This window comes from Bos javanicus, chromosome 13, assembly GCF_032452875.1.
Source record: "Bos javanicus breed banteng chromosome 13, ARS-OSU_banteng_1.0, whole genome shotgun sequence".
NCBI lineage: Eukaryota > Metazoa > Chordata > Mammalia > Artiodactyla > Bovidae > Bos > Bos javanicus.
In genome coordinates, this window is record NC_083880.1 from 22273519 (window position 1) to 22285860 (window position 12342).

The window sequence follows — 12342 nt, forward strand, 5'->3', positions numbered from 1 at the left end:
TGTTCTTATCACCTACTAACTAAAGTTGTCACTTTAATAGTTTATATAACTTGACTCAGCCACAAATACACCTCAAATAAAACAACACTGGAAGAGGTACTATCTCCAGAGCTCGGAACTTGAAGTTTTACACGGTCACATCACTAATATTTGTGTAATACGTAATAATAAAGCTAAGGTACACTTTGCATGAAAGCTACAGGACAGATAACATGGCAGACTGGCTAAGACACAGGGCTTCATGTTCAAGTCCTGATCCCCACTACTTCACTGTGTGATCTGGGCAAATTACTTAACCTCTCGGACGGAGCCTTCTTGTCCTTCATCTCTAAAATGGGAACACAAGAGAGCCTACCTCACAAGCTGCATTAGCTGGCACTTAGTCCTCAATAAATCTTAGCTGTTGCTGCTTTTACTATCACAGTTGCTGCCGTTATCATTTCATTATTATTATAGCTTACAAAGAACTTTTACATATAGTAGCTTGTGACTAATATTAAGAAATGGCACAAAGAAACACATTGTCTTCCATACTTTTCACTCAAGATTTTCCAAGTTCTTATATTTAAGATGTATCTTTTATAAATAGCCTATAGTTGAATACCCAGCTTGATGTATTTTCACTTTTGGATTATTTATTTTGATTACATTTAATGTGATAATGTGCTTATTGATATATTTGGATTAAAACCTACTATCCTCCAAAAAAATAAATAAATAAATAAAATTTAATTACATTACATGTCAAGTATACAGGAAGGAGTCTGATTTCCACCATCCTGGCTCTTCTAACAAACCAGAAGGGAGCACAGAATTATATATAAAATGTGATCGGATGGATACAAAATTAATTTATAGAGACAATCGTTAATAACAGCTAGCATCTTGTTACTCACAATGTTCCAGACAATTTACTAAACACTTCAAATGTGTTATTATTTCTTAATCTTAGTATTCTACATGCTTCCCTTGAGGAACTTTGTCCTGCCAGCCTGTTCAGGGTTACTGTTAAACTACTCAGGCAGGCTGATTTCAGAGAACACTGACTATATGGCCCAGGATTGATTCCCTCTGCAAATAAAAGTCTGTAAACTATTCTGATCATCTTGCTTAAGAACAACAATAGAAACAACCAGTTCTCTGCTCCCCTTTCTAGATAAGACAGGCACCTGCTCATGCCTCATGAGCCATCTTCCCTGTGTACAGCAATTCTCTTATAACTGTTCTAGTGAGGATCATCTAAATTCTCATCCCAAGAGAAGAACACATTTATTTCCCTTGCTTCTACCATCCTAGTTTGCGTATTTACTATAGATAAATAGTGGACAGAAATATACAGATTGTTGTTGTTTAGTCGCTAAATTGTGTCTGACTTTTTGTGACCCAAAAGACTGCAGCACACCAGGCTCCTCTGTCCTCCACTATCTCCCAGAGTTGACCCATATTACTTAATTCTGTAAACCCAGGATTCCCTCAATACACAACATAAACTGATCCCAGTTAACAAAAAAAGTCACAGCAACAATGTTCCTTTCACTAATAGCATCATCCACATCCAGTTCAGAGTTCTCAACATGCAGTTCAGTAAACTGTTAATCCTAAATTGCTAATAAATATCACACGCACGTAGAAACATTCATGTTTCTGGTCTGGAAAACTACTGGATTCATCAGATTCCATAAAAGCTACTCAAAATGCTAAAAACCATTCATTTAGATAGAGATCCTCTCAAAACAAATTACATCATTACACAAATTGTAAAAGGCTTTGTATTCTCAATGGAATATGTTCAGAAATCTGATGCTTTATGATTTCATGCCAGAGTGACAGTGAAGTTGAAGAAGGGACAAGATTCTGGCTTAAGAACATGGAGACATGTCCCCACAGAAATTCTCTGTCTAGGTGACCTTGGGAAAACCATCTAACATTTCTGGACTTAGTTCCATGATCTGGAAAATCACTGGGTTTTAAATAAATGAGTTCAGGGTTTTCTCCTCAGCTCTCTGATTCTATGATATAATCATGCCACATAGGCAAGGCAAAACAGATAAAAATTTTTAAGCCACTTACATCACTAATGAGTTCAGTGCACCTTCTGGCCAACTCCATACTCAGGTCTTCAATAACAGGCTTAAAGAATACCTGTCCAGGGAAAAAGGAAAGGAAACATTTTTCTCATCATCAACTTTAAGGAATGAACACCACACCTCAGCAGGCGCCTTCTCACCCACCTTGTCTTCTTCATTTTCTTCTTCCCCTGTTTTTTCTTCTTCAGTTTCATCTTTCACATCCTCAAATACAGGAACCCTCATTTTTACTCTTAATATATATATAAATATAATTCACAAGTGCAGCACCTTTTTATATACTGCAGCACCCTTGAGATCTTGGCATGTCTGTGTTCTGGCAGAAATGACCTTGCCCAGGCCTCCTCCCTATTTAGCTCACTCTTCACCCTCCTTATCACAGCTGCCTGTGAGTGGATAGAACCGGATCACTGAGGTTGGCAAGGACTAGCCTCATAAGAGGAAAGAATATTTTAATAGGCAAAATTCAAGTGAACTTTTCAAGTCAACATTCTTTAAACTGAGACAAGTTTATTAACATTTCATGAATTCAATTCATTCATAAAATAGTTTGAACAATATTTAGAGATTCTGGGAAAACCACTCAGCTATAACACTCAAGATAACACAGTGGAAAGCCTACTATCTCAAAGATTCCTCAACTCCATCTAAATAAAGCTTTCACTGGAATGTCAGACATACCCCAGAGTTGGTATGGTGAATCTGGATCGTTAAACTCATTTCATTAAGTTAAATTAAAATTTTTATGAGACATATATATACTTTTTCAGTCTAAAAAAATACTTGATATTAGCTGATTAAAGGCTAGTAATTTATCATGGAAAGCCCTTTGAACCACTTCGAAGAATCTATTCTGAGTTAATTATGGTTGTTAATCATACATTGCTATTGTATTATTTTAATTGTAAACATCATTAAACATGAGAAGCTATAGTTAACATAGGCTGATATATTATTTAAGAATTCTAGAAACATCATTATTTCAAAAAATAATAAGTACCCTCTTTCAATTCTGCCCATAGGGTCAATTTTTACACATTTCACTAGATATCTGTATATTTCTCAATGCGTAATACATGCTTGGAAAGGTTTAGAAGGATAAACTATAACAATATTTACAATGCAGTATGTATCACCAGTTATATAATTTAAAATGTATTTCTCAAAACAAACCCTTTAATGTCAACGAGGTAGTTCTAAGACTATACAGTTCAATTTATTGATTTGTTTTTTAAATCCTAGGATAAATTAATATTTATAAAGCCATAGCATATCCATGTGGGACATAATAAAAAGTACCTTGTGGTGAATAATGAAACAAATGATATAAAACATAACTTTAATCAAAAAATACATTCCAAGCAAAAAAGTATGATAATGTTTTCTCTTAATAGCATATCCAGTTGTTTGTTTGTTTTTTTCATTTTTGGAGTATAATTGCTTTACAATGTTGTGTTAGTATCATATTTAGTTTTAAGTTTTTTAAATTGCCTTGGTCTTGCCTAAAAATTCTGAAAAGAAAAAAATTCTATACAATCATCATGTATAGATGTCTCAAATTGTGCTGTATGAGGTTAAAATTCTGCAGAATACTCTGAAGGGGAAAAGGGGGTTTCTTAAACAAACATGTCTGGGGAAACCTGTATACTAATCTATACCCCTGCCACTTAGAGATCCACAAGGCATAATGACACATTAGAAGCTCCCACACCACACCTTAGAAGACCCACAACCAAGAAAACTATTTAAGTTTGCTTAACCCAGCAATTCCCCAAAACGAAAGCCTATTCATCTAATCTAATCTATCTACTACCTGCTTACATACCTACCTACCTTTCTGTTCTTTTATTGACATTTGATACTGCAGAAAACTAACATTCTTCTGTGAAATATTACTTAGGAAAACACTGTTGTACTCTGAAAAAAAATGGTTGTGTTCTATTAAGAGCTGATTGTTTTATGAAATGACTTTCAACGCAAACTTAGTGGCATTATATAACCTACATACCAGCAAAATGACAAGAAGACATGCCCCAAGGGTTCTGAAACTGGCAACTTCAACTTTAAAATCATAGTAATGGGGACTTCCCTGGTAGTCCAGTGGTTAAGACTCCATGCTCCAATGTAAGGGTTGAAGGTTCAATCCCTGGTTAGGGAACTAAGACCCCAAATGTTGTATGGCGTGGTCAAGAAAATATAAAAAAATAAAAATAAAATCATAGTCATGTCAGGCCAGTGTAGAGAATTCTATGAGGAAATTCTCCATATGTTATATTTGTTCCATAAAAGAGAAGAATGTGTGGACGCTACTTGTTTCCCTCAAGCCTCTGCCAAAAGACTATCAGAGTATTCCATAGAAACTATATTACATTATCTTTATTTGGAAATAGGAAAAGCATATTTTTTATAAGCTTTTCTTGCAAACTTCTAGAAGCATAGGAAGAAAATCTTGCCAAAGCTGCCTAAGAGGCATTGCCTGGCTAGTGTTTGAGGTGACAGTACTCGCAAAGCTCACGGTGACGTCTCCTCTCTACGGTGAGTTACCTTGGTCAGACTTCAGTGGCTGCTCTTTTCTCATTTTCCATCATACAACAAATCCTCCACTGTGCTGGAAGAAAATAATCTGTTGAGATTATGCACAAAAGTTTGGAAATCAAAAACAAATGCCATATACAATGTGAACACAAATTTTCCACGTAAGGTTTTAAAATCAGAATTTTAAAACTGTAAGAGTCCTTATAGAAGTCTAAGAAGTCTATCCTGCTAAAGCCCTTTCTTTCATACAGAACAAAATTGATGTCAACAGAAATTAATTATTTGTCTTATTCACAAGGTTACCTAGTGGAGCATTAGGACCAAAATCTAACTAGAGCCCTACGTTTATTCATTCAAAGAAATGTGGTTATTCCAGGCACTGAATTTGATGTTAGATATGTAATGGTGAGTAAAATTTAATTTGTGCTAAAATGAGGTAGGAAAAAAATTTTTTTTAATCATTTAAGACTTGCTGTAGGAACTCCTTAATGGAATGTTTGGCAAGCTAGATACATTACTACTTTTGATTGAATGCATTTTTTTCCTTTTTACCTGTAGGTATAATATAAAATTCATGTAAAATTTTCTGTTAAACATTTTAAGCCCTGAATTTCATCACAGTAAAGGTCTCTTAATAGCTCCAAAATGGGACTTTGGGGATATAAAGGAAGTGTTCTTCGTAGATAGCTATCATGTTTCAAAATTCCCCAATTTTCTTTCTTTTTTTTTAAATCATGTTAAATGCTGTATTTTAATACATATTTTCACCTTAGGCTGAGCCAAAAGGGAATATCTGTATAGCTGTTAAGCCCTTTTACTTTCCAAGCATTTCATTTCTGTCATCTACCTTTTACTTTCCTACTCTACCCATGCCCTGATTGAGGATAAGACCAAGGATGGGATCACATTATCTACTGCCAAACACCCCCTGAGATCCAGGTCCGGCTCTCCCACATCCTCTAGGGAAAATTATTTAATCCCACTCTGGCTCAAAGTCTCCATTATTAAGCAGAAAAACTGAATTGCCCAAAGTTAATAAATGGAAAGCACCTAAAAATAGGGAAGCCCCTTACAAACACAAGAGTTTTCAACTATCGAATAAAGGTACACAGTTCCAGGGAAAGAACTTGATATCGAAAGATCGTCTCATTTGAAAGAGTAAATTCTAAACCTTCAATATGTTTTTAAAGGCCAGGAAGTCTTCATGCAGCATAACAACCCAAAGACAAGAGCTAATTTATGTATTTGTAGTACAGAAGTCTTCCATATTTTTATAGTTTGATGTTTATGTTTAAGTAAATCTGTTTCTATAACAACTGACAGGTCCCAGGGGTAATTCAGGTCTCTGGAGACACAGACCCTGGCCAAGGAAGCAAGTCTACACCATCATCATGAGTCATGCAGTGTCTGACGGTCTTCTTGTTCTTAAGGTCACATACAATAAGAATCTCTTATTCAATCTCTTATTTTGAGAAGTGTTTCATATTTATTTCACTTTTTTTCTCCTTTCTGTTCTCTGCAGTGATGGAACATGTGGTTCTTCCCTAACATGGTGATGAGTGACTTGCAAATGAAATTCCATAATAAACAACTGAAATAGATTGAGATTCAGCTCTGTGTTGAGGGATATTTAGAGATAAACTGAGTATTTCCAGTTTAAAAATTAATTCAACATATCTTATTATAACATAGTCCCCCTACATGGTAAATGAGAGAGAAGCTTGCCTGCCTTGGCAGACTTTTCAAGTACTCATTTTGCCTTTTTTTTTTTTTAATGACTATCCCCAGAAGGTTCTTGCTTCTCAGTTGAATCCCTGATTATTTTACTTTTGCCTTATGTCTTTCTTTACCATTTGGCATCTATCTAAAAGAGAACTTTACTAATAGATGAGGGGGAGAAATCGTTTCTTAAAACAAGAAATATAAGCTCTCTAGGGCAATTTGTCTTCTTTATATAAGAGAAGAGTCCTGCTTATTATTAGCCCAATCTATTTTTACAGTTAACACTCATTAAGTCTATCCTCTCCTTTTTAATGGCTATCTCATTACTGTTTGTTAATTAGAAATCTAAAGGATGCAAAGCAACTGAATAATTGTCACCATTACCAATTTTGCCATTAAAGTAAGATTTTTTTAAAAACTTTATTTTATATAGGAGTATAACTGATTAATGGGGCTTCTCTGGTGGCTCAGTGGTAAAGAATGCTTCTGCCCATGCAGGAGATGCATGTTCAATCCCTGAGTTGGGAAGATGCCTTAGAGAAGGAAATGACAATCCACTCGAGTATTCTTGCCTGGAAAATCCATGGACAGAGGAGCCTGGTGGGCTACAGTCCATGGGGTCACAAAGAGTCGGACATGACTTAGCGACTAAATAGCAACAACAGTAACATAGCCGATAAACAACATTGTGATGGTTTCAGGGGCACAGCAGAGCAACTCGGACACGTCCTATCCATGCTGCCACATAACTGAGATCGACATGTGCACATTTCTATGTTTAAAATAGATAACCAACAAGGACCTACTGGATAGCACAGGGAACTCTGCTAAAGTAAGATTTAATAGTGTTTTTCTGTATTGAACTTCCTATTTTTACAAAGATAGATCTTACTCACAAACGAAAGCCACACATCTACACTTGTGTTGGAGGAAGAGAAGAACAAGAAACCACAAATAATCTTTGGCACAACAATTTGCAGGTTGGGGATGGTTGGGATGCCAAAATTTTAAATATCTATTCTTCTAAGTATATTGACAAGAGGGGGAAAAAAGAGTCCTCATATTCAGATTCTACATTAACATAAGTACCCAGTGAACCGAAAGAAGACTTCGGTTCAATTTGCTACTTACTTGAGTTATTTGTTCCAATTTAGTAACAACAAAGCCAAAACCATAAGCACTTCTGAAACCCTTCCCACCAAGAGAAGCCCAAGGTTTGAATGGTTTCTGTGCAGCTTGTGATCAGAACCAAAGTGTCAAGCAGGAAAAAAACAGCTTGAGTAATCTGAAAAAGTATGCCTTTCCTAGAGTTTTGTGTGAGAGGTGTCAGGGAAAAATGTGAAAGACTTTGAAACTGGCGGAAAAAAAAAAAAATTACATCTTTTCTTATCTAGCATTACCTCCTGGTTAATCTGGCCTTTCACTATTTTTAAACTACTTACCCACACCATAAATTATTGAAAACTGATAACAATGGTAATGATGTTTTAGCCATACAAATGCAAATTAATTGTGTCCTGGGGAAGAGTAATTGATTATTGGCTTCTTGATAGATCCTTTTATAGCTATCTGTACACTCAATTCATCATTCCCCATTGCTCATTTATGTTTGGTTCTTCAAATTCACCTTTTAACCTATTGCAATATCTTTCTGGTGTCCTCAATTAATGAGTTAAAATCTTTGAAATGTGTTCATTTTATGTTTTATGAGAATCATGGTTTCACCTTTCCTTAAGAAAACCCTTTAACAGATGCAAATAATTTCATTTCTTCCCTTTGACATACAGTAAAAGTAAAAATTAAGAAAGTCATATTAGATAAAGCCATATTCTCTAAATTGTGAGCTATAGCTGTAAAATTTTTTGGTGTGTATGAAAATTAGCTTTTTGTTTTGTTTTGCTTTTTTAAAAAGGTCTGATCTCATTTGACTATTGGCAAATGCCACATGTGTGCTTGTATATATGTACATTCACACGCAACACACACACACATAACACACACATGCACTCAAGCAGAGTTAATTCATCACAGCTGCCAGTTTCCTCTTGAAACGCATACAAGGCTTCAATAAATGCAAAGACTTAATTACTTCTCACATCTGGAAAAACTTGAATATGAGAGTGGATTTATTGAAGAAGCTCTTTGCTTGGCTGTCAACACCATATCAAGAGCCAGAGTGTGGGCTTGATCAGTGTTGGCAATTCTTTAACCCTTCAGAGGTAGATGTCCTCCCAATTAATTCATAGCATGTCCTGCTTACATGATTTATGGATTTTATGAAAACACAGTAAATAATTTCCTAGTCATTTATGGAGAAAAGCTGTTTCTGTCATGTTTCCAGACGGGAAGAATCATACATTAAAACGTGGAAATAATGAGGAAGTCTTTATAGTCAAGGAAAAAGGGAAAGGCTTTGGAGTTGAAGCCATATTGAAAACAGTCATTGGAACAATAACTTGTGTAAACACATGTGAAACAATTCAGCCCTTTTTGGAGAAAGTATAACAATGTCTCTAAAATACAAGTAGGGAGTTACATGAGCTCAGAGCAAGAAGATCTAGCAGAAACCAAGTAATGGGCAGATCTCCCCCTAGAGAGAATACTTAAGCCAGAATTAGGCAAAGAAATGGGGTATATGGAAGACATCCAAAGAACATTTGCAGAGACCCAGAGATAAAGTTGGAGGAACTAAGATTTCAATGTCACTGGAGCATAAAATGGGGAGAGATGAGGGCAGCAGGGAGAACTCCATGTAGTATGTGTGTGGGAATCACTTACCTAACACAGTGATCCTAAGTAGGTCTGAGTCACAAACTTAAAATAACACATTTCCTGGTCAACTAATCGCAGAAACATCTTTACACCTACTTTACACCTTCATGTGCCTTGAATTTAATTTTTACCCCTTCATTTTATCACTGGCCAACTGAAATATTCCTCTTACCTGGACTTTATGAAGACTCATACTGAAAAAATTATCCCCAATTGTATGAAGAAAAATACGCAAGGGAAATACATTTGTATTATATATCCCCCCCAATTAAATGGAAATCATGTTAAATGTTGTTTATAAGTTTCACACTTCTACATTGCTATAATTACAATTTTATCATTAAAATGCACTTTTTTTTATACTTTTTACTATACAAGCATTATTGATACTTCTACTTGAACCTTAAGCATCCAATTACTGTACCTAAGCTGGCTAAGTATTTCTATCCTGAAGTCATGATTTCATTTTGGTTAAGACCAGGAAAACACCACAACTGACCCTTACAAGTTTGTAACTTTTGAAGCACTAACTCCTGAGTTTTGTTCCAACTGTTTTCATGGAGTTTTCTTCATGTGTAACTCAAAATATAAGACACTATCAAAATAAAACCATAATTAAAGTAAATGTATCATTAAGACAGCTATAAAGTTAGTGATGTTTAAAACAATTGATACTTTTTAGTGAGAACTAGTTTAACATATATTGGTGTTAATTTCTCTCTGAGGACTTTATATTTTCTACGATTTAGTGTGTTTGTGTGTGTGTGTGTGTCCAACTTCATTCATTTCACAAATATTTCTTGTGTGCATTCTATGGGTCTGGCACGATTTTAACGTTCTCAGATAATGTTGGTGAATAACATCAACAAAAATCTCTACCACTTCCTATTTCAATTACATATTTGCTCAACATGTATGTAATGAGCATCTAAATACTTTGTAATACACTGTACTAGCTTTTGTATATATCTCCAGTATATTTCAGATACTGAATATACATGTGAAAATCAATATTCATTAGTATATTCAATTTAAAATACACCTTTTTAATACTATGATAAATGTGTTGGATTTTAAAAAGCTTCATTTTCGATATTTGGCAAAACTAATACAATTATGTAAAGTTTAAAAATAAAATAAAATTAGAAAAAAAAAGCTTCATTTTCTAATAATATTGTAAATCAACTATACTTAAAATTTTAAACAATAAAACTTTTAAAATGCAGCATGCTTTTAAAAGCTTTTTATCAATGTTCAAATAATTTTGTAGCTAACAATTTTTTATCATTTTGTACACTAGTTATATCTACAAGTGGTTTTCTCCATATACCTTTTTTTTCTTAAATTGTGTATGCAAGATTTTTCTTCATAACCCCAGCATGCTTGGCCTACTTTTGATTTGCTCATAAAGTGACTTTTCCCAGGCAAAGTCTATTTATGTTGTTTTAACTCTTTCCAAAATCATTCTCTGGAGTATCTCTGTCCAGAATTGTAATGTGAGCCACATATGTAATTTTAAGTATTTTAGTTGCCACAAAAGAAACAGATTAAATTGACAAATGATATCTTTTCTATAACTCAATGTACCCAGAATTTTATCTTTGAACATATAATCAGTATACAAAGTACTGTGATATTTTACCCTATTTATATTCTGAAATTCAGTGTGTTTCAATTCAGCACACCTCATTTCTGACGAGCCCTACCGGACAGTGGCTCCAAAGTGGACACCAGAGCTGTGCCATGATGCTCTAAGACTGGAAATCACTAGCTATCTTTTTTTCATTTTTGATCATCTATACCTTGCCGTTTAGTCACTCAGTCGTGTCTGGCTCTTTGTGACCCAATGGACTGTAGCCCACCGGGCTCCTCTATCCATGGGATTCTCCAGGCAACAATACTGGAGTGGGTTTCCATTTCCTTCTCCACATCTATACCTTAGATGTGAAAAAAAGTACATTTAAAATTAAACTTCTTAAGATGAGAATTTCAGAATCCTCATAAGCAAGCAATAAAAACTGCAATATATTTTAGTTTCCAGAACTATCCAAATCAGAGTTCTTTACATGGGAATGTATTTTATTAGAAGTTTAAATTGTTATTGTAAATAAAGAATTAACTCTTTAAATTATGTTTTAATTAACTTCACCAAAGGTGTATTTTCAAAATGCTATCTTGTTTCATTAATGAGAATGACACACTTCAAAGTTCCAGCAGTTTGGGGGATAAATATTCACTCCTTAATATTTAATAAATAGATAATTATGTGAGTGAATAATAGATATTCACTCTCTCTTTCTCTATCTAAATAACAAAAGCCCAAATGGGGAAATATCTCCATCAATACTCTCATTTTTTTTTAAACTCAAATTTTTAACTCACATCATGCAATTCAGGCCACCAATTCGCTCATCAATTTGGCCAGGTAAGTTCTTTTTAAACCATGTTGTAAAGCAGTGTCATAGTGAAGTATGAGATTTTAATAAAGAAGCTGATAGATCACTTAAACAACCTAAGTATTTTACTGAAGTTAGACTTTATATTAAAAACATGAATTTCTCAAATACTCAACAAAAAAGATCTGGAGCAATGAGGGGAAACACAACATCTCTTCCACAGAGGACCCAGCTTCTTTCCTTAATGGAGCCAGCGAAATGGATATTTTTAAACTGTTGAGTCTTTAATAATATCCAAATGCCATGAAGCACTTTGAATCAAAAATGCTGCTACATAAAATGCTATCCAAAGCCTAAAATTTCATTTGCATTATCCCTCATATAAACTGCTGAAAATTTTGGGGAAAAATGAACTTCATATAAAAATGGAGGGGGGTAGTCAAGAACTCTTAGAAGCCCCCTCTGCTGGTTCCTACCAGGATCTCTGATAGGACATGAAAGAGTAATAGCCATAAGCAAAGCACTGCATTACATATAGAATCCTACTTAATCCTCCCAACGTCCATTTCACAGATGAGACATTGAGATGAAGAATGAACCCACTTCAGTTCTCACAGTAAGAGATTCAAACCTATGTCTGCATTATTACTCAGACAGTATAAAACCTATTAGAACATAGAGCAATGAGAGAGCACTTACTGATTTCTTTTGGCAATATTATTTTCTATTTCCTTTTTCAATTTCCAACTTCAGAGGGATGGTCATTACCGATGGTTCTTGAAAAGAAGAGTACTTGTGGTTTGGAGACAATTGAGTTAGAAGGAAAAGTA

At 34.6% G+C, this 12342-nt stretch overlaps 1 protein-coding gene across 8 annotated transcripts in view; it reads right to left on the reverse strand.

Annotated features, from left to right (window-relative positions):
- The window catches only part of NEBL (nebulette), a 378681-nt gene that overhangs the window by 115594 nt on the left and 250745 nt on the right, over positions 1-12342 (reverse strand). For 5 of the 8 annotated variants that reach the window (XM_061435958.1, XM_061435954.1, XM_061435959.1 and 2 more), the window contains exons 1-2: positions 2232-2426; positions 2071-2142 (exon numbers count right to left, since the gene is read on the reverse strand). The exons of 2 other annotated variants lie outside the window; for them this stretch is intronic. In XM_061435958.1, coding sequence (XP_061291942.1) covers positions 2071-2142; positions 2232-2312 — 153 coding nt within the window. In that variant the 5' untranslated portion in view covers positions 2313-2426. Of the gene's footprint in view, positions 1-2070; positions 2143-2231; positions 2427-4631; positions 4696-12342 lie in introns of those variants that run through there. One more of the 8 variants, XM_061435956.1, reaches the window with a different exon arrangement.